The 22591-nt window shown below is 40.3% G+C and overlaps 1 protein-coding gene and 1 long non-coding RNA gene across 3 annotated transcripts; one reads left to right on the forward strand and one right to left on the reverse strand.

Moving 5' to 3' along the window:
• The first annotated feature begins 8379 nt into the window (after window positions 1–8379).
• On the forward strand, window positions 8380–11497 carry LOC131018043 (uncharacterized). 2 transcript variants are annotated; one of them, XR_009099998.1, is made up of 4 exons: window positions 8380–8583; window positions 8674–8732; window positions 10807–10866; window positions 11382–11497. It is a non-coding gene; the product is annotated as an uncharacterized LOC131018043 (long non-coding RNA). The 2 variants fall into 2 exon arrangements; XR_009099997.1 differs by having other exon boundaries at window positions 8380–8732.
• A 7315-nt stretch (window positions 11498–18812) lies between these two features.
• LOC131018044 (beta-xylosidase/alpha-L-arabinofuranosidase 2-like) lies at window positions 18813–21843 on the reverse strand. The gene is made up of 6 exons (XM_057946782.1): window positions 21323–21843; window positions 20964–21251; window positions 20622–20889; window positions 20205–20555; window positions 19722–20132; window positions 18813–19644 (listed from the first exon to the last, which is right to left on the reverse strand). The coding sequence occupies exons 1-6, from the start codon at window positions 21758–21760 to the stop codon at window positions 19049–19051; spliced, it is 2352 nt and encodes a 783-aa protein (XP_057802765.1). The 5' UTR covers window positions 21761–21843; the 3' UTR covers window positions 18813–19048.
• Between the last annotated feature and the right edge of the window lie 748 nt (window positions 21844–22591).

Below are 22591 nucleotides of genomic sequence, written 5' to 3' on the forward strand. Positions count from 1 at the left end.
TTATTACTTTATCTATAGGTATTAGGATGAGCCTCGCTTAACAAAGAAAATAGGACATAATCGGATATTTACTAACAATATCTGGTAGCCTTGGTCACGTGGGATTTGGTATCCCCGATTGCGCAGGCTTCGGACACTTGTTAGAGTATCTTCAGTTGGAAGCGCTAATTGATGATTCCACCTTAGTACATTTGTAATACCCTGTTTCCTCGAGCTAAGTTTATAATAATTTTCAACTTAGAATTTAGATGATTCACGCCGGATCAAGAAAAAAAATTTATTTTAATTCCAACAAAAATGATTTACAAAAGCATTTGTAAATTTAGTGATTAATTTTATATGCATTGCACATTTATTTAATTAAGCATTCAAGCATTTTATGAGTATTGTGAATTTATTTTCACTTTGGGCCTTATGTTTTATTTACAATTGAGTAAATAAATGAGAGCCCATTCACAATCTTGATCCAAAGCCCAACCCATCTTTGAATCCTAGATATTTCACTCCACCTCCACCACCTCACTATTCCCCCTCTTCAAATATAATCTCCTCCGCTGCTATGCCTAAATCATTTTCTCTCATTCACTCACTTCATCTCTCTCGGACTGAACTTCAAGAACTGCAACCATAGCTCATTCTCGATTCACACAGCAGCCCATCATTCAAGCCAAGGTTTCATCTGTGAACTCCTTTGCCCTTTCATTCTTACTCATGATCGAGCATTTGATTTTCAAATACATGTGCATATACTCTGTTATGTTTTTATGTTTGCTTTAGAACTTGTCTGTGTTAAAAGAAAAGGAAGAAGGTAGAATTTTTGAGTTGGGCTTAGCTGTGGATCAGTCGAGATCGGGAAGAAAGGAGAGTGAGGGTAGCGGCCGTGGTTTGCTACGGTCGCCGGAAACAGAGGGAGGTGACGACGCTTCGCTGTTGCCAAGGGGGTGATCGGTGTCAGGTGTACTGGGGCTGAGAAAAAGAGAGTCGGCGGGTGTTTAGATATTTTGGGAGCTAAAAGCCAGAGCTGAAAACCAGAGCTGGAAATCCAGAGCTAAAACGCCAGAGTTGAAAGCCAGAGCTGAAAGCAAGAGCTGAAGGCCAGAGCTGAAACGCCAGAGCTGAAATGCCAGAGCTGACCACCAGAGCTGAAACGCCAGAGCTGAAAGCCAGAGCTAAAGGCCAGAGCGGAAACGCCAGAGCTGAAATGCCAGAGCTGAAATACCAGAGCTGACCGCCAGAGCTGAAACGCCAGAGCTGTAATGCCAGAGCTGAATGACAGAGCTGAAATGCCAGAGCTGAAATGCCAGAGCTGGAACCCGAGCTGTAGAACAGAGCTGGGATAGCCAGAGCTGGTAGAGACTAGAGCTGGTTAACGTAACAGAGCAGAACGAACTAGAAACTTGTGCATATTTTAGTAAACACTTTTTATGCTTAAGTATGAAATGAGTCATCCATTGCATCATGTTTTAATTGGATTTATTTATAATTCCAATTACAAAAGAAAGATGAATAAGAATATTGTTGGTGTTCTTAACTCAAGAGAAATGTTTTCAATTATTTATTCATTAATTTTTGAAAACCCGGCTAAGTGAATCATAGAATGTTAAGTACTTTACCGTGACTTGAGTTTAGATTTAAGAGACCTATTAAGAATAGATTTCTTGTAGGCTTTGAACGTCAGGAGGATTAGCACTGCTATTCCGATTCAGAGATAAGATTAAACGACAAGCTTTGCCTATTCAGGTGGGCTTATTTTACAAATGTATGATTGAGCTAATGAGCTTAAATGTTCGTGAAATATAAACTGTTTATCCAATAAGGTATTTTTGTGCACTCTACCATGTTTAAGGCTCGCCACAACGAATCAATTGAGGTTCTCCTATAGCCTAACACGTTATTTGAGAATTGTGTACACTTGTTAGCTGACTCGGTGGGTTGATCTCCATCGGGCACTAACCAGAGGCGTTATAAGGGTGCTCGACGGGATGTGTTCCGGAGCATAGTAATGATAGGCCTGTCTGGATTAATTTTCGAGGTTTATTTTACTTGGCTGGGTTACGCCTCAGTTCAAGTCAGCGGGAGAAAGAGATCCGTCGGTGACTAAATGGTCCGGGATCACAGCGAGTAACAGAATGGAGTGTGCAAACGCGCGCAAAATATAATTAAGTATTATATGAAATGTTTTAACATGCTTAGAAGTTATTTCACTTCAAAACCTTCTAAGTCATGTCAGTATGATTGGATAAACTGTTCTTCAGATTAGGAAATGTTTCAAAAGTTGCAGCCCACTAAGTACATTAGTACTTAGCCCAAAAATCTTCAAATATGTTTCAGGTTAATGGCTGGTGCTGACGGGACGAGTTGAGGCTAGAGTTCAACTCCTTATTTTGACTTCCGCTGTAGAACTAGCTAGTATATGTCTTTTGTTTTCCTTAACTTAAGACCTATTATGTAGTGACTCTAAACAATATCCTTTATTGAGTCGAGACTATTATTTCGCAAGTATTTCATTCTATAAATGTTGGTTATCTGAAGCATGACACTAAACTTGTGATCTTGAAGTTATTATGATTGTTGATTGATTTGTATATATCACTTGAATACCTGTCTTTCTTCATCCAAAGGGGCTAAGCCCGTTTGTTATCCCTTTTATTTGGATTTAACAAGGTTTTTCCCTTGTTCATATTAAATGATGAGTTGTACCCCAGTTATAGTTATTGTTTCAAGAACTGGGGTGTGACAGAGTGGTATCAGAGCATAAGTTTTCTTTCATGTCTCTGATAACCAAAAGCTTCTAATGTTGAGTCTAGATTAGTGCTTCTAGACTTCTAAGAAAGTTGTTGAACCTCAGCTCGCCGTCACACTGCCGCAAGAAAAGGTACGATTTAAAAATTTTAAAGATTTTTAAATATTTGAGAGTTTTCCAGAAGTGCGCGCTTCCAGTAAATGATGCTATGTGAATTGCTTACCGCTTTTCATATGATATAAGTTATGAATTGCTAATCGTTTTCATATTGTTATTTTGAGTCTCCGACTCATATAACCAGCTAAGTATCGTGTTAGGGACTACCCGAACCCTTAACGATAGTGTCGTGTTTGGGACTACCCGAACCCATAATGACTCAATGAATGTAGTATCGTGTTAGGGACTACCCGAACCCTTAACGATAGTGTCGTGTTTGGGACTACCCGAACCCATAACGACTCAATGAATGTTATATCGTGTTAGGGACTACCCGAACCCTTAACGATAGTGTCGTGTTAGGGACTACCCGAACCCATAACGACTCAATGAATGTTATATCGTGTTAGGGACTACCCGAACCCTTAACGATAGTGTCGTGTTTGGGACTATCCGAACCCATAACGACTCAATGAATGTTATATCGTGTTAGGGACTACCCGTTGAAAAGAAAATAAAGGAGCAATAAACCCTCTTTTGATAGAACAAGTAAAGGGTTTATTGCTCCTTATGTTTATCTATTCTATTTTCAAAAACTCCTACACACGATAGTGTCGTGTTTGGGACTACCTGAACCCATAACGACTCAATGAATGTTATATCGTGTTAGGGACTACCCGAACCCTTAACGATAAGACAAGTTAGTATCGTGTTTGGGACAACCCGAGCCCTTAACGATAGGATGAGTTAAAGTCGTGTTTAGGACTATCGAGCCTTTCACGAATACCAGATGTATGGTCGAGTTAGATTCTTTGAATCTTTCCGGCAATAGAAAAGTTTCATGTGGCATTTAATGTTAACATGTTTTAGGTTTCAAAGAGAATGAACGAATGAGAAAGTTTATGTTATCGTTTTAGGTTCACTGCCTATACGATCAGAATGATGGGAACTCTTGCATACTGTTTGAGTACCACCCAAGAATACCTTGGGAATGTTAGTCGTGATAGCTCCGCTTGATCGATTTAAGTAAGGACTGGTAAGATAGAGACGTTTAACATAGATATGTTATAACGTAGAAGCAATGAGATGAGATTAAGGATTCACTTGAATAATCCACCAAGATAGATCAGTTTCCACATAAAGTTAGCCTTTCACAGGGTTACACTATAGAAGCGATATACCTTGTGTATATCTATATATGTATACTTGTATGCATGCATGCAGAATGAGTCTCACTTTTGTGTTGATATCGTCCGTAAATCAGAATGGAAGATGCGCCAAGAGGACGCGGTAGGGGACGAGGACGTGGTCGCGGACGCGGCAGGGGATTCATCCCTGAACAGCCTATCCCTCAAGTAGCACCAGAGCGTACTGCTGAGGAAAAGTTTCGTAAGGAAAAGCCTCCAACGTTTGATGGTCTGGGCGATCCCACGGATGCCGAGAAATGGGTTAGAGCAGTAGAGAGAATCTTCAGCTACATCCATTGCGATGACGAAGACAAAGTGACTTGCGCGACTTACCAACTGGTAGATGAAGCCGACTTCTGGTGGGAATCGGTGAGGCGCACAATGACTGAAGAACAGTGGGAAATTTTCACTTGGGAAGATTGGCTGCTAAGGACATTACCTCGAACTTAGAGCTAAACGTAGGTGCTGAAACGTTTAAGGCAGAATTGTATGTCGTCGCCATGATAGAATTTGACGTAATCCTAAGGATTGAACAAGCACACGATAAAAAAATAGATATCTTCTACCGAGGATAGACGACGTGCTCGATCAGTTGAGAAGAGCCGGTGTGTTTTCAAAGATTGACCTAAAATCTGGTCACCACCAACTCAGAATAAAAAGAGAAGACATCTCAAAGACAGCGTTTCGAACACGTTATGGACATTATGAGTTCACCGTGATGCCTTTTGGTTTAACGAATGCCCCAGTCGTTTTTCATGGATTTGATGAACAGAGTGTTCCATCAGTATCTCGTTAGGTTTTGTCTTAGTGTTTTTGACGACATCCTCGTATACTCTAAGACCGTAGAATGACATGAAGAGCACTCGCGCATCGTACTCGAAACCCTGTGCGACAAGAGATGGTTTACCAAATTCAACAAGTGTGAATTTTGGTTAAAGGAAGTTATGTTTCTCGGTCACATAGTGTCGACTAAAGGAATCAAAGTAGACCCCGCCAAGGTTGAAGCAGTCAAGGAATGGAAGGCACCATCAAACGTCAATGAGATTAGAAGTTTCCTCGGTCTAGCAGGTTACTACATAAGGTTCATAGAAGGATTCTCGAAATTGGCTAGGCCAATGACTCAGCTTTTGAGAAAATGGACTAAATACGTTTGGTCTGAAGCGTGCGAACAAAGTTTTAAGGAACTCAAGACTAGGCTAACCACTGCTCCAGTGTTAGCAATACCAAAAGAGAATGAAGAATTCGTGGTGTACACTGATGCCTCGAAACTAGGATTGGGTTACGTGTTGATGTGAAATCAGAAGGTGATAGCATACGCGTCTCGTCAATTGAAGCCCCATGAGCTGAACTACCCGACTCATGATTTTGAACTAGCAGTCGTCGTGCACGCGCTGAAGATTTGGAGACACTACCTCTATGGAGTTAAGTGTGAGATCTTTACAGATCATAAGAATTTAAAGTACTTCTTCGAGCAAAATGATTTGAACATGAGACAACGAAGATGGCTCGAATTAGTAAAGGAATACTTATACGATTGCACCATTAGTTACCATCCAGGAAGAGCGAATGTAGTAGCTGACGCCCGGAGTCGAAAGACGAAGGCTAAGTTAGGGTTTTTCATCACCCAATAAAAGGAACTGATTCGTGACTTCGCCTCACTCAGTTTAGAGATTGTTCATCCTCCGAACACAGTATCGGGTTGTGTAGCTGCGCTGACAGCTAAACCTGATTTGAGAGAAAGAATTGTGCAAGCACAAAGAGAAGTTTGGTTCTTGGAGAAGATGCGTCTCGCTGCAAGAACGAATGAAACGAAAGGCTTCACTGAAGCAAAGAATAATGCACTAGTGGTATAGTGAAAGATTATGTGTACCGCACAATGAGGAGTTAAAGAATGAGATTATGAGCGAGGCTCATGATACTCCATACACTGTACATCCAGGCAGTACAAAGATGCACCAGAATTTTGAAGAAAATTTTCTGGTGGAAAAGAATGAAAAGAGATATAACATTGTTGTGGGGCGATGTCTCGCATGTCAACAAGCTAAACTCATTCCCGAGTAGAAATGGGAGCACATCAACATAGACTTCGTAGTGAGCCTACTGAAGTCAGCACGTGGAAACACTGCTTTTAGGGTCATAATGGACCGATTATCAAAGTCAGTGCACTTTCTTCCAATTCAAATGACATTTGGATTGGAGAAACTTGCAAAGTTATATGTCAAAGAGATAGTACGCCTTCACGGTGTACCTGTATCTATCACGACAGATCGTGACACCAGATCCACATCGCGTTTCTGGAAAAGTTTACAAGAAGCAATGGGCACTCAGCTGAACTTCAACACAGCGTACCACCCTCAAACTGACGGGCAGTCAGAAAGAATGATTTGGGAGGATTTGTTACCTCTCGTAGAATTTGCTTATAACAACAGTTATCAAGCAACAATTTGGAATGGTCCAGATGAGGCCTTGTATGGCCGAAAGGGTAGTTCACCACTTTACTAAGATGAAGTGGGTGAAAGAAAGCTGTTAGGTCCTAAACTGGTCCAACAGATGGTTGAGAAGGTCGGCCACATCAAGCAAAGAATCAAAGAAGCTCAGGATAGACAAAAGTCTTACGCCGATAAACGCCGATCGGAGTTAGAATTCAATGTTGGGGATCGAGTTTTTCTCAAAGTTTCTCCCTCAAAGGGAGTTATACGTTTTAAGAGAGGGGCAAGTTACGACCCCGTTATATAGGACCTTTTGATATCCTAGATAAGTTAGGCCTTTGTAGCCTATAAGTTGGCTCTGCCACCAAGCATTGTGGATGTATACAATACGTATTGCATCTCGCAATTAAGAAAGCATGTGATTAAGCGAGATAAAGTAGTCCTAGCCAGGACCTAAGTTATGAAGAGAAATCAGTCCAGATACTTGATCGCAAGGTTCAAGTTTTACGAGGCAATAGTATTGTTCTCGTCATGAAGTGGAACCATCACAGAATGGAAAAGGCCACAGAAGAGATGAATAAAACGAACGACTAGCATCACAAGCTAGAATATCAGATATGCAATTTCGAGGACATAATTTTTATAAGGAGGGAGGGATGTAATACCCCGTTTCCTCGAGCTAAGTTTAGAATAATTTTGAACTTAGAATTTAGATGATTCACGCCGGATCAAGAAAAAAAATTTATTTTAATTCCAACAAAAATTATTTACAAAAGCATTTGTAAATTTAGTGATTAATTTTATATGCATTGCATATTTATTTAATTAAGCATTCAAGCATTTTATGAGTATTGTGAATTTATTTTCACTTTGGGCCTTATGTTTTATTTACAATTGAGTAAATAAATGAGAGCCCATTCACAATCTTGATCCAAAGCCCAACCCATCTTTGAATCCTAGATATTTCACTCCACCTCCACCACCTCACTATTCCCCCTCTTCAAATATAATCTCCTCCGCTGCTACGCCTAAATCATTTTATCTCATTCACTCACTTCATCTCTCTCGGACTGAACTTCAAGAACAGCAACCATAGCTCATTCTCGATTCACACAGCAGCCCAGCATTCAAGCCAAGGTTTCATCTGTGAACTCCTTTGCCCTTTCATTCTTACTCATGATCGAGCATTTGTATTTCAAATACATGAGCATATACTCTGTTATGTTTTTATGCTTGCTTTAGAACTTGTATGTGTTAAAAGAATAGGAAGAAGGTAGAATTTTTGAGTTGGGCTTGGCTGTAGATCAGTCGAGATCGGGAGGAAATGTAGTGACCCGCTCTTTTATATATTTTAAATCCAGTAATGAGTGTTTATTTTTGTTCATCAGTGAATGAAAACGGTTATTATCCTGATATGAATTCAGCTTATGATCCTGAATTCATATTATTAAAGCAGTCAATGATATTATTTCAGAGTTATAACTGACTTAGCAAAGTCACGTTAATTAATTAAGCGAGATGAGACTATCGATTCTATTATTTATAATTACTTAAGTCGTGGATTATTTCCGGCTTGTGAGGAGAATTAAATCTACGGATTTAATTTAGATTATTTTACAGTCCATCGATGCTAGCAAGCAAGAAATCAAATATCGTGCGAGTATATATATATATACGCTACATTAGTAAGAACTCAAGATTAGTATTTCATTAAGCGCATTACTGTACTACAAGTTATAATTCCCAAGAGGCAAGAGCTTTACTTCAACCATATCCCACATTACTACACATCAAATGCAACACCATTCCTTGTTTAATACCATCAGCCGACAAGGAATCAATAAAGGAAAATCATTAAAGCAATAAAGGAAAATCATTAAGGTTAGTGGAGAGAAATAAGTGTGCTGCCACCATCCTTTGATCCCCACCTCTTCAACCACCAAAAGCCATGCTTTCCTCCCTTTACAGCCACCAACTTCACTCCTTATTATATCAACCACCAAATTCTTCTCTCTTTAAGCATCAATAGCTTGAGAGAATTGTCTAGCTGCTGCAAAACTTCGAAGAGGTAAGATTGGCTTAGCCTTATCCATTTTTTTTTCTTTTCTTAGTTCTCCCTGCATTGTTAAAGAAAAACAAGATATGTGATTTTTTTCAGCTATCTTCTCATTAAATTCAAACAGAGCAACAGACAGCCAAAAGGACAAAACAATCAAGGTATTACCATCTCAAGTTAATCTATATGTTTGCATATTTCACACCCCAACATAGCATGCTTAGATCAATCAAAAATTCAGATATAGAATAGCTCAATCAGTTTTATTCACAAGACAAAGGCATAAATAGCAGTACATCAGACTAGAATTTTTATGCGAGATAAATACGTTTCAACATTTTAGCTTCTAAACCAAGTACTCTAGATAACAATAACATTTATGAGATTCATAGAGTATTAGATACCACAAGAATTTCTTTTACCCAACAATTGGGAATCGAACTTAGCTTTAGGAAATGAGGCTGACTGCCCTGCTCAGTGAATCGAGGACGCGACGGCAGAACTTTCACCGGCGTCGGAGGGGCGCAAGCACAGACCTCAGCAGTTCTGCTCGCCGGTTACTCAGTCACGACACGGCGGCAAAGGCGCTGCCTTTTTCCTTTTCCTACCAACGAAAGAGAGAGGAGGAATTAGATTTTCAGATTCTTTATTTTGAAAGGAAGAGAAGGGAGATTTGGGGGTTTACCTGTGCGAGGCGGTGCGAGGTTCCTCGCCGGAAGGAGCCGCGGCCGCGCGGCTTATAGCTGTCGTTCGCCGGAGTTCCAGAAAGGAGGCGGTGAAACTTCGAGAGGAGAGAGAGCGAGAGGATCAGTCGAGTGTTGATTGTCGGAGATGGACGTGAGGGAGGAGGTTCAACCGCCGTTCGCTGGAATTACAGAGACGACGACAGCGGTTTCAGGCGAAGAAGCTCGCCTTCATGTTCTGCGATTCCAGAAATCGAGAGAGTGAGAGAGACCGACGCAGGAAGACGAACGAGAATCGGCTGTTCGCCGGAGGTAGCAGCGGGTGCCGCCGGATTTGCAGAGACAGCGGCGCTGAATCGACGAAGCCGGATTTGGTGGGCTGGGGACGAGTTCTCGACGAGAACCAAGGAAAAGATAGAGAGAGATCTGAAATTAAGGAATTGAAGAGAGGAGGAGGTGTCGGACTTTGGCGAGGTAGAAGCTGACTCGCCGGATTGTGGAGCGGCGACGGCGGGCGCCTCGGCTGGAGATGGATCGAGAGAGAGAGAGAACCGAAGGGAGAGAGAGCTCGACTGATCTGGGAGTGAAAGAGAGAGAGGCGAGATTGGATTGTGTGGGAGAGAGAAAAGGGAGGACCGAGAGTTGTGAAGAAATAGAGTGGGCTTGATTTGGGCCTTTTCATTTAATTCTTTGGGCTTGATTAATTTTAATTGTTTGGGCTTTCCTCTAATTTATGTGGGCCGAAATTTTGAGCTTATTTTAATGAAATTGGGCTTCCAATTTTAATTGCTTGGGCTTTCATATTTAAATTCGAATTGGGCCAGTCTTTTATTTAATTGGCTCTTCTCATTATTTTTATTGAGCATGAATTAATTTAAGGAATTGGGCTTTGTCTTTTAATTCTTTGGGCTGCTGTATCATATCAACTGAGCCGAGTTTTATTTAATTTTAAGCTCAGAATAATTCATTCTATTCTTGGGCTAATTTTAAATTATGGATTGAAATTTTATTTAGTTGGGCCTTACATGATTTATTTAATTGAGCCCAACTATTCATTATTTAATCATTTGGGCCAAGATTTATTTAATTACTAAGCCCAATGAATTATTTCAATTGGACCTTTCATTTTAGCTATCCAGGCCCATTTCTACTTAATTAAATTATTGGGCTACCTTATGTTGAGCCTTTTAATTATTCGAACTCATAACATTTCAAATTCTCATTATTAAGCCCGGTTGATTATGAGTTATAAAGCGAATAAGCTGAAGTATTTAATTATTTTCTATCGACTACGAGGAGCGGGATTTATTTAATTGGCGGATTAGAACAACCTAAGAGAACGGATTAATTTTTATTAATTATCTGGCTTCATGAGACGAGACTTACTTTTGTTTAAATCCAATAGCCTGGATTAACAATAGAAATTCCCTGATTATTATTTCAGAATAATAATTCATGCATAAGGATCATGCATAGTTAAATATACATTCTCATTTGAGGATTTTTATTCGAGCAAATATCTTATATATGTACATATATTCTCGTAATAAAGGTCAAGGGCGAGATTGATAATCTGTTGAGGAGCTTTCGTATCACAGAAAATCACTATCAGGTGGGTTACTTTCATATATATCAAATGAGTTTAATGTTATGTTTGAACAGTTATTTCATTGCAAAATCTTTGAACTGAAAATTATTTCAACTATTGTCTTGCCATAAATGTTTCAATGTTTGGTATGATATCTATCTGATGTGGCTTTGCCAGTTATTATGAAATCGAATTCGGGTCCTGAGCAGTTGATAGCTATCCTGCCAGGGCTAGTGTACACCAGTGACCGTGAGTCATCTAGCGGGTTGGCCGGTCAAGTGTCCGTGAGAGGTGGCCACCTCTCCGGCACACAGTTCCAGATATGATAGATTACAAGAAAACTTAGTCTGCAGACGAACTTTAAGAATCACAAATGAATTTAGTAAGCTTGGGCCTTTTTAGCGAAAAACTCCCTTGCTGTACTGTTTATGATGGCATGACAATTTACAACTTTACGAAGCATGTTATATTTCATAGTAGGCATATGTGCCCACTGAGTACTTTTGTACTCAGCCCTGCATATATTTCTAAATGTGCAGGTTGAGCAGCTGCCGATGGTGATGAAGTGACGAGCGGGATTCTTTTGTCTTATTATGTATTAATGAACTCTAGGGTTACATGTCTTCATACATGTAATCAGAACCTTATTCCGCTGCGTACTCAGAAGTTGTATGTTATTTTGGCTAAGTCAGAGTTATCTGAACCTACTAGTTATTTGAGTCTATACGACTAAAACTCCGTTATATTATTATAAATATCCCTGTTGTTAACAATGATACTGCGATCCTTTCTTGTTTGATTATTCCCCTTTCTACCCCGCTTCTAATCTCCCTCCATTAGTCACGGTTTCCCCGGTTTAATTATCCTTAATTAGGTCCGGTCGTGACAGGAAAGGAGAGTGAGGGTAGCGGCCGTGGTTTGCTACGGTCGCCGAAAACAGAGGGAGGTGACGGCGCTTCGCCGTTGCCAAGGGGGTGATCGGCGTCAGGTGTACTGAGGCTGAGAAAGAGAGAGTCGGCGGGTATTTAGATATTTTGGGAGCTAAAAGCCAGAGCTGGAAATCCAGAGCTAAAAGACAGAGCTAAAACGCCAGAGCTAAAACGCCAGAGCTGAAAGCCAGAGCTGAAAGCCAGAGCTGAAACGCCAGAGCTGAAATGCCAGAGCTGACCACCAGAGCTGAAACGCCAGAGCTGAAGGCCAGAGCTGAAACGCCAGAGCTGAAATGCCAGAGCTGACCGCCAGAGCTGAAACGCAAGAGCTGAATGACAGAGTTGAAATGCCAGAGCTTAAGGGCAGAGCTGAAATGCCAGAGCTGGAACCCGAGCTGTAGAGCAGAGCTGGGATAACCAGAGCTGGTAGAGACTAGAGCTGGTTAACGTAACAGAGCATAACGAACTAGAAACTTGTGCATATTTTAGTAAACACTTTTTATGCTTAAGTATGAAATGAGTCATGCATTGCATCATGTTTTAATTGGTTTTATTTATAATTCCAATTACAAAAGAAAGATGAATAAGAATATTGTTGGTGTTCTTAACTCAAGAGAAATGTTTTCAATTATTTATTCATTAATTTTTGAAAACCCGGCTAAGTGAATCATAGAATGTTAAGTACTTTACCGTGACTTGAGTTTAGATTTAAGAGACCTATTAAGAATAGATTTCTTGTAGGCTTTGAACGTCAGGAGGATTAGCACTGCTATTCCGATTCAGAGATAAGATTAAACGACAGGCTTTGTGTAATACCCGGGCTTTTAATGACTTGTTTAAGTGCTTAATTTGGGTAATTATGGTTTAACTCCCTTGATTGGTTATTTTATAAGAGATGAGAAGTTCCTTTTGTTTATGTTTAGATGATGTGGGATTTTATATCCGTATTTGAGTTTGAGTATTTGAATAATTAGAGATAATTATTTGAATGAGAACGATGAACTCGAATTTGAAATCTGAGTCCGTTATGTCGTTTTTGAAATTTTAGACTTTTTGACGATGAATAGTAAATACTGCTATTTCGTCTTTTTGTCCACTTTCAAAATATTACGTGCACGTCGTCGAGAAATATTCTTAGTTTTTCGATACGAGTCCAAAGACGAAAGTTTGTATTTTAGGACGACGAGTGAATAGTAAACCAGAATTTCTCGATAAACGAACCAAGCTCGTTTATTAGAATTTCGAGAATGAGCTTACGTTTTCTATATTTATATAGAATTACGAGTGTGATGAAAGTGAGTAGAGGTTGAGAGGGCGAGTAACGAAGTGTATGGGTAGTTAGTCGTTAAAACGAGACGAAACGAGATATTTAACGACTAAGTGGGATTAATATCCTAAATATCTAGGCCTTCCCTACCTAGACCACCACACCCTAACCGCCCAAGGCCTTCCTTTATAAGAAGCTGGTTGTAGCAGCCACCTTTCTCCCTCATCTCTCACGCACAAAACACACACACACACACCAAGAACACCATTAAAGCTCCTTCAAGCTTTTGAGCTCCGATTTGAGCACCGAGACGAACGCCGATCATCTTTTCGATCACACATATAAGTAGGTAATATCTCTACCTACGTTTTGATGGTTTTCTTTTCGATTTTCGTCGACGTCGAAAAACGTCGATTCTCGACTTTATTTTGAAACGACGTCGGATCGTCGTGAATTTTTAGTATGTTGTTCTTAGGTAGATGTCAAGCTTGTTTAATGAAGGAGTTAAGGTTGGATCGAACCATAGCTAGGGAACCCAGGAGGGCAGCCCGGCTGTGTTCTTCGTCATAGCTCGTCCTTCGATTTTTATTTAATCGTTGTGACTTGTTATTTGTGCAGCATGCTAGGATGATTATATGTTTAAATTGCATTTTTCCAAGCATGATAGGTTGTAGGTTTTGGTCGTGCATGGTTGAAATGTGTCGTGAGTTTTGAGCATTGCATGAGCTATGTTAGTGTGTTGTTGAGTTCTAAGTTGGAAGTTGAGCATGATAGGTTAAGTTTAAAGTTTTGAGGAGTGTTAGATTGAGAGAAGCATGAGAAACCTTTGTTTGTTGAGCATGAGTGGTGAGTATTGAACTTTTAGAGTTGGTGCGTGAAAGTCAGCTCTGGCTGACCAAAGTCACCTCTGGCGAGTTAGCTCTGGAAGTCAGCTCTGGCGAGTTAGCTCTGGTAGTCAGCTCTGGCTGACCAAAGTCAGCTCTGACGAGTTAGCTCTGGAAACTCAGCTCTGGCTGACCAAAGTCAGCTCTGGCGAGTTAGCTCTGGAAGTCAGCTCTGGCTGTTGGGTCAGCTCTGGCGAGTCAGCTCTGGCTGTTGAGTCAGCGCTGGCAATTCAGCTCTGGCTGTTGGGTCAGCTCTGGCTGTTGAGTCAGCGCTGGCAAGTCAGCTCTGGCTGTTCAGTCAGCTCTGGATGTTGGGTCAGCTCTAGCGAGTCAGCTCTGGCTGTTGACTTCAGCTCTGGAAAGTCAGCTCTGGCAGACCAAAGTCATCTCTGGCGAGTTAGCTTTGGAAAGTCATCTCTAGCTGACCAAAGTCAGCTCTGGCGAGTTAGCTCTGGAAGTCAGCTCTGGCGAGTTAGCTCTGGAAAGTCAGCTCTGGAGGTCAGCTCTGGCTGGCGAGTCAGCTCTGGAGGTCAGCTCTGGCTGGCGAGTCAGCTCTGGCTATGAGTCAGCTCTGTAGAGTGAGTTTCAGCCCTGCCGAGTTAGCTCTGCCGTGAGGTCAGCTCTGGCTGCCAAGTCAGCGCTGGCAGGGCAGTTGAGTTAAAGTGTTAAGTTTTTTTTTTTTTTTTTTCATATGTGAGTTTAATTAGTGAGGTTTCCTTTATATGATCCTTCTCCTCATCGATTCTTCGTCAATGAAGGTCCAAGCGTGAAGTGATAGCAAAAGAGGGAAGTAACTCTACGCCCGTAGTGGGAACGAATAAGGTGGGCTTTCTTAAAACACGTATATAGAGATCCCCTGCATACAGGCCTCTTATACGAATGAAATGAATGACATGATATGACTGTACTTTTTCAAATGGTGAATGGTTCTTATGAAATGAAATGTTTATGAAAATGATTAAATGATGAATGGTTCTTATGAAAGAAATGAAATGTTTATGAATGATTGTCTGCCAAAAATGTTTATGTTTTATGTATGTATCCTATCTGTGTTGGTTCGCCAACTATAAAGGGAATCGAATTCGGACCCTATGCTAGACGAAGGTTTACTAGTAAGGGTTAACGTGTACACCATGGAGACTGTGTGTCGCTTGCGATCGGTCTTGGCGTCCGTGGAAGGAGGCCTCCTTCCCGGCGCGTTAAAGGAACAGATATGGATCATATAAACTGAAAATGGGATGCGCATCCAACTTTATGAAACGAAAGAAAATGTTTAGTAAGCACGGGTCCTTCAAGTAAAACCCTGTGTGTTACTGTTGGCAGTTCAATAAATGATATAAAATGTTATGTTTCCGGCATATGTTCACTGAGTATTTTTACTCAGCCCTGCATGTTGTTTTCCCTAATGTGCAAGTTGAGCGGGTGATGGAATGGAGTGGAGTTGAGTGGATGTACTCTTTTGATATAGAACAATAATGTAACCTTGAGTATACATCTTCATATGTATAACTCACACGTATTTTCCGCTGCAAGATACTCTGATCATGTTAATGTTTTATTTCAAGAATGATACTCTTTTGTTGGGTAATCCACTTCGACGGGCCTTCCCGAACAAACGTCTTGTATGTACCCAAGTGATCAGTTATGATCCTAGTGTTATATAAATAAATGTCTCTTTTCGTTAAATGTTTGATTGTTAAGTAAATGCCCCTTTCTTCCCCCGCTTCTTAATCCCCTTCCCAAGTCATAACCCCGGTTAAGCCATCCTTAGGGATTGCGGGCTGTGACACTTTGCCTATTCAGGTGGGCTTATTTTACAAATGTATGATTGAGCTAATGAGCTTAAATGTTCGTGAAATATAAACTGTTTATCCAATAAAGTATTTTTGTGCACTCTACCATGTTTAAGGCTCGCCACAACGAATCAATTGAGGTTCTCCTATAGCCTAACACGTTATTTGAGATTTGTGTACACTTGTTAGCTGACTCGGTGGGTTGATCTCCATCGGGCACTAACCAGAGGCGTTATAAGGGTGCTCGACGGGATGTGTTCCGGAGCATAGTAATGATAGGCCTGTCTGGATTAATTTTCGAGAGTCGGCGGGTGTTTAGATATTTTGGGAGCTAAAAGCCAGAGCTGAAAACCAGAGCAGGAAATCCAGAGCTAAAAACCAGAGTTGAAAACCAGAGTTGGAAATCCAGAGCTAAAAGCTGAAAGCCAGAGCTAAAGGCCAGAGCTGAAACGCCAGAGCTGAAATGCCAGAGCTGACCACCAGAGTTAAAACGCCAGAGCTGAAGGCCAGAGCTGAAACGCCAGAGCTGAAATGCCAGAGCTGACCACCAGAGCTGAAACGCCAGAGCTGTAATGCCAGAGCTGAATGACAGAGCTGAAATGTCAGAGCTGAAGGACAGAGCTGAAATGCCAGAGCTGGAACCCGAGCTGTAGAGCAGAGCTGGGATAGCTAGAGCTGGTTAACGTAACAGAGCAGAACGAACTAGAAACTTGTGCATATTTTAGTAAACATTTTTTATGCTTAAGTATGAAATGAGTCATGCATTGCATCATGTTTTAATTGGTTTTATTTATAATTCCAATTACAAAAGAAAGATGAATAAGAATATTGTTGGTGTTCTTAACTCAAGAGAAATGTTTTCAATTATTTATTCATTAATTTTTGAAAACCCGGCTAAGTGAATCATAGAATGTTAAGTACTTTACCGTGACTTGAGTTTAGATTTAAGAGACCTATTAAGAATAGATTTCTTGTAGGCTTTGAACGTCAGGAGGATTAGCACTGCTATTCCGATTCAGAGATAAGATTAAACGACAGGCTTTGCCTATTCAGGTGGGCTTATTTTACAAATGTATGATTGAGCTAATGAGCTTAAATGTTCGTGAAATATAAACTGTTTATCCAATAAAGTATTTTTGTGCACTCTACCATGTTTAAGGCTCGCCACAACGAATCAATTGAGGTTCTCCTATAGCCTAACACGTTATTTGAGAATTGTGTACACTTGTTAGCTGACTCGGTGGGTTGATCTCCATCGGGCACTAACCAGAGGCGTTATAAGGGTGCTCGACGGGATGTGTTCCGGAGCATAGTAATGATAGGCCTGTCTGGATTAATTTCTGAGGTTTATTTTACTTGGCTGGGTTACGCCCTCAGTTCAAGTCAGCGGGAGAAAGAGATCCGTCGGTGGCTAAATGGTCTGGGATCACAGCGAGTAACAGAATGGAGTGTGCAAACGCGCGCAAAATAATTAAGTATTATATGAAATGTTTTAACATGCTTAGAAGTTATTTCACTTCAAAACCTTCTAAGTCATGTCAGTATGATTGGATAAATTGTTCTTCAGATTATGAAATGTTTCAAATGTTGCAGCCCACTAAGTACATTAGTACTTAGCCCAAAAATCTTCAAATGTTTTTCAGGTTAATGGCTGGTGCTGACGGGACGAGCTGAGGCTAGAGTTCAACTCCTTATTTTGACTTCCGCTGTAGAACTAGCCAGTATATGTCTTTTGTTTTCCTTAACTTAAGACCTATTATGTAGTGACTCTAAACAATATCCTTTATTTAGTCGAGACTATTATTTCGCAAATATTTCATTCTATAAATGTTGGTTATCTGAAGCATGACACTAAACTTGTGATCCTGAAGTTATTATGCTTGTTGATTGATTTGTATCACTTGAATACCTGTCTTTCTTCATCCAAAGGGGCTAAACCCGTTTGTTATCCCTTTTATTTGGATTTAACAAGTTTTTCCCTTGTTCATATTAAATGATGAGTTGTACCCCAGTTATAGTTATTGTTTCAAGAACTGGGGTGTGACAACATTCCCTCTTCAGTGCATTAATTTTATAAAAAGCGTTATAATCATTATTTTCATTTAATCTCATTTTTACGTTTCTATTTTAAAATTCAACATTTCATTAAAATTAATAATTCAACATTACATTAATGAAAATAAAATAAAATACTTAAAAAATAAAATAATTAAAATTAAAATTACAATAATGAAGCCATTTTTTAAAAAATAAATTACATAAGTAAACAAAGAAATTTAAAGACCGTGCGACGGAGGTCTCGAACTCAGGACCTCAGATTTTGGTCATTAACCTTCTACGGTTAGGCCAACACACGCACACTCAAGCCATTTTTCTAAAGAGAATAAGAACATAGGGAAGAAAAATATGTGTGATTTGTGTTTGAAAAAATGAAGTATTTATAGATAGTGAAAAGGATGTGCGATTTATCTTCGACCAACGCCTAGTCGCAGCATCTCCTTCCAGAAATTCACTAAACGTAAATTAATCAAATACACTAATGAAATGAGTCACAACACTTTACTCCCTAATCTAACTCACCTTAATTCTCGTGCCCAAATAAAGTGTGTGTTCATTATTGGGACGGAGGGAGTACTCAGTACTATAATAATCAAAGCCAAAAACTACAGACATGGAACGCATCTAAATTGTCTAAATTGTCAAAATTGGAACGCAACCAATCTTTAATAGTATAAAATTGGCATTACTATATCATTTATTAGCCACGTCCAAAAAAATTATCCATATCTCTTTCCTCGCACAATGGAAATTCTTGTCCACATACATGGATAGTGATAGTAATTCAAAAGTTGAGAGTGTTCTTACTAAAAGAAGGGTATTTAATTATCTTTTTAGAACCTATTTAAAATTCTTGAATAGTGAATACTAACAAAAAAAGGTCCTGATATATCATGGGAAAAGTCTACTGAATGGCTTTCAATTTATATTCTGATATCAATTAATTTCTTTTATCGATAAAATTAACTTAAAGACTCCACACATTTAGTTCTATACGCTCTTTCCACATACAATTCTAAAATAGGTAGAGATGAATCGATATGAAAAATGGCATTTCCATTAAAAGAATCAAAGCAAGAAGAAACTTTTTACAGCTGTGATCTTCACTTTATTTTCCTTATCTCTTGCCATTTCCCCTCCCTTCAATTTATTTTCCCCTTTCTGAAAAGAAAGATTACAACAGAGAAAACCGACATCCTTCTGAGTTATTTCTTCTTGCAAATAATCATAATAAAACAAAAAGGAAGGGGAAATGTACCCCGAATAAGAATTCCTTCAAATAAGAATTCTTATTTGAAGGGGAAAATCGACTGTCAACGAATGCTTCAAGCTCCCCACATGAAGTAGATGATCTCCCAATACAACCTTCCTCTTCCCATTCTCATCCACAACGCTCAAATGCTTACAAACATCAACGTCGAATTGAGCTAGCCCTTCTCCCCCAGCCTCGAGATGCAGTTTCTGAAATCCCAAGAGTTGTTTCTGAGGTGCATTGTGCAGTTGCGGAGGGCTAGAAAATAAGAAAACTGTGTGACTCCCTCTCATCTCCCCCTCATTCTTCACTCTCAGATGAATATCCAATCCCAAATCCTTGCAGATTTCCTCCACAACATCGATCGACTTGCACTCCGATGATCGACAAGCATGCCCTTCTTCTAGCGCCAAAGAAATGTGCTTAGGTGTCGCGAGTAACTCATAATTAAAGGTGGTGTAACTCAGTCCATCTCCGAATGAAAAGACGGTAGGCCCCTTGTAAAACCGGTAAGTCCGGCCGGGGAAACCCGTGGTCGGATTGGGCCTCATGTTCATATCTGCCATGTCAACTGTGTCAGCATATGATTGTGGATACCATGTCATAGGCAGTCTCCCACCTGCATTGCCATAACTCAATCAAAACCATACCAACAAATAGTAGTATAATTTGTAATGTTGTTCAAGAAACACGTACTAGGGTTATAGGCGCCGAATATAACATCAGCGATGGCGGCCCCACCAGCCTCCCCGGGGAAGCCAACCCAGAGGATGCTGGTGATCTTGGGGTCGTCTTTGGCAAACTGCACATCCATCCCTCCTCCCGACATTATCACAAGGATCACAGGCCCCTTCGAAACACTCGCAACCTCGGATACCAAGAGTTGCTGCTGCCCGGGAAGAGTGATGTTCACTCTGTCGAAGCCCTCCCTCTCAATGCTTAGATCCGAGCCCATCACCAGCACCACAGTATCAGCAGCCGCGGCTACTGTCTTGGCCTCGTCCACTTGAGCAGTAGCACACGACGTGTTAACACACCCGGGCTCATAAACCGTGGCTACGGAGACCATTAGGCCCTGCAATGGGGACGTGTAGTTGCACGGAATGCCTGCCCAAAATGGTAATTACAAAGAACGATTTGCTACAATGATAATCGAATCAGTCAAAACGTGAGCATTACCTACATAGTTGCCTAACATAGTGTGTGTGGCATTAGCATTTGGGCCAATAACTGCCAACAACTTGATGGATGTAGAGGATAGAGGAAGTGAGCCTGCGGAGTTCTTAAGCAGCACGATGCCTTCTCGCGCAGCCTCACGAGCAAGATTCTGGTTTTCCGAAGTGCACACATCATTAGGTCCGAGGTTTCCGTAGAGTTGGTTGCTCGGGTTACCATCGAAGAATCCCAATCTCATCATGGTTGCAAAGTTGTTTGAGACGGCCCTGTCGATTGTTGACTCATTGAGCAGGCCACGGTCCACTGCTTTTTGAGTGTTTCTAGTCAAGAAAGCGCCACAGTTGAGATCCAACCCTGCATTTTTACCAACAAAATTGATAATCAAACACTTTCATGATTCTCTCTAACTCATTCACATACCTGAATTCACAGCCAAGGCAGCCGTTTCCTCTGGTGTTTTAGTGTATTTTTGTGTATAGAACATCTCCTTTAGCGAATCACAATCTGAAACGATGTAGCCATTCAATTTCCACTGGCCTCGAATCACACCAGTCAAGAGGTTCGGGTCACCGCAAGTGGGCTTGCCATTAACTTGATTGTAAGAGCACATCACGCTTGCCGCATTTCCGTCGACAACACAGCTCTTGAAGGGCGGCTGGAAGGTGTCGTCGAAATCCTGTTGCGTTACCTAAATACAAAGATGATAAACTTTTGTTAAATCAAATACAGAGTATAATATTTTGGAACTACTTTGGATAATACCAAAGCGTTGAAAGTGAATCGTTGTATCCCTTTCCAATTCTCGACATCATAAGCAGTGTACTGCTTACAGCAAGCAGCAACCTTTAGCTTATCCTTATCGCCGTCGTCTCTCTGCTGCAGACCTCTGACAAAGGCAGTGGCGTATTTGCTGGTGAGGACGGGGTCTTCTCCGGGAGTCTCGTGGCCCCGCCCCCATCTGGGATCGCGGAAGATGTTCACATTGGGCGCCCAGAATGTCAGCCCAGCTAACCTCACGTTGTACATTGCTCTTGCTTCCGTCGATACCACCTGAACCCCTCAATATTTTAGAATTTCCATACACACACAAATAACATTTACAAGAATGAATGATTGATTACCTTCCCAATAGTCTCAAATAGAGTTTCGTTGAATGTGGCAGCGGTGAGGATGACCTGAGGAAAGCTAGTGGCACCTGGGACTAGGCTGGTGAAATGGGAGCCCGGTCCGATAATGGAGATGCCGTGCAAAGCTTCCGACCAAAACTCGTAGTAGGGTATCCCGAGCCGGCTAACTCCCTTAGCACCATGCACCAGCCACCCAATTTTCTCGTGTAGAGTTAGCCTGCTCACGAGATCGCTAACCCGGGCTTGCACGTCCAATGACGTGTCACAGAAGCTCAGGTTCTTTAGCTCGGGATTGGTCTCCACGTCACAAGCGAAAACGGGCCGGTCATGAGCAAGAACGGGCCTAAAAAACAGGAGGATTATGCATAAGGCGGTGAAACAGAGGAAAACATAGTGTTTTGTAGGGGCCATTGCGAAGAAAGAATAAAACATGGAAAAGAAAATGGACGATGTTGACAAGTGGAATCTATAGAGATGAAAGAAATGATATTGTGTTGTATTAAGATATGGGAATATTAAATATGTCACTGAAACGTGGGAATATTAATTATGTCATTAATTTGTAGGGCTGGCAGACACATTTTTGTAAGTTTTGTTGTATGTATATATATTTTTACCTAGGATGTAAGAGTCGAAATGACTTATACATTTGTTGTTTTGTGGCTTTGAGATTTCACAAGCTGAGGATGGACAATATTCATTGCATGAATGATCATCTATGTAAAAATGGAACTATTATGGGATGGAAATTAACACATTTTCACACCTAAAAAAAGGAAATTACATATACTTACATAAACGTGCGTGAAGAAAGTTATTCCATTCCTAGAACTTGAAAAGGTAAAAATTAAGGAAAATTTTAATGGCAAAAATAATGGATATTTATATTATAGAAATCATTTCCAAATTAATTTATGTGAAAGTATATAATTCTCTGGAAACAATCGCCTATTTTTGGAAACATGGTCACAGTGTTGTCGCGTGTCCATCCTATTTGGAAACATTACTTAACTGATATTCAATATTCTATTTAGAAAATTTTATCTCTAAACAAATTTTTCGTACTATTTGACTTTATTTGTATTTTTTTTAGTTATTCCATTTAATTTAACGTATTTTATTTTTAGGTAATTACTTTACAATTTATTAAATATTGTGAAAATTTATATGAGTAGCCAAATATAAGTATTAAAACTTGTAAATCCACATTTATAAATCTATAGCAAAAGTAGTCATTTTTGAATAAAAAGATAAATTTAACCT

Source organism: Salvia miltiorrhiza, chromosome 3 (genome assembly GCF_028751815.1).
Source record: "Salvia miltiorrhiza cultivar Shanhuang (shh) chromosome 3, IMPLAD_Smil_shh, whole genome shotgun sequence".
Lineage (NCBI taxonomy): Eukaryota > Viridiplantae > Streptophyta > Magnoliopsida > Lamiales > Lamiaceae > Salvia > Salvia miltiorrhiza.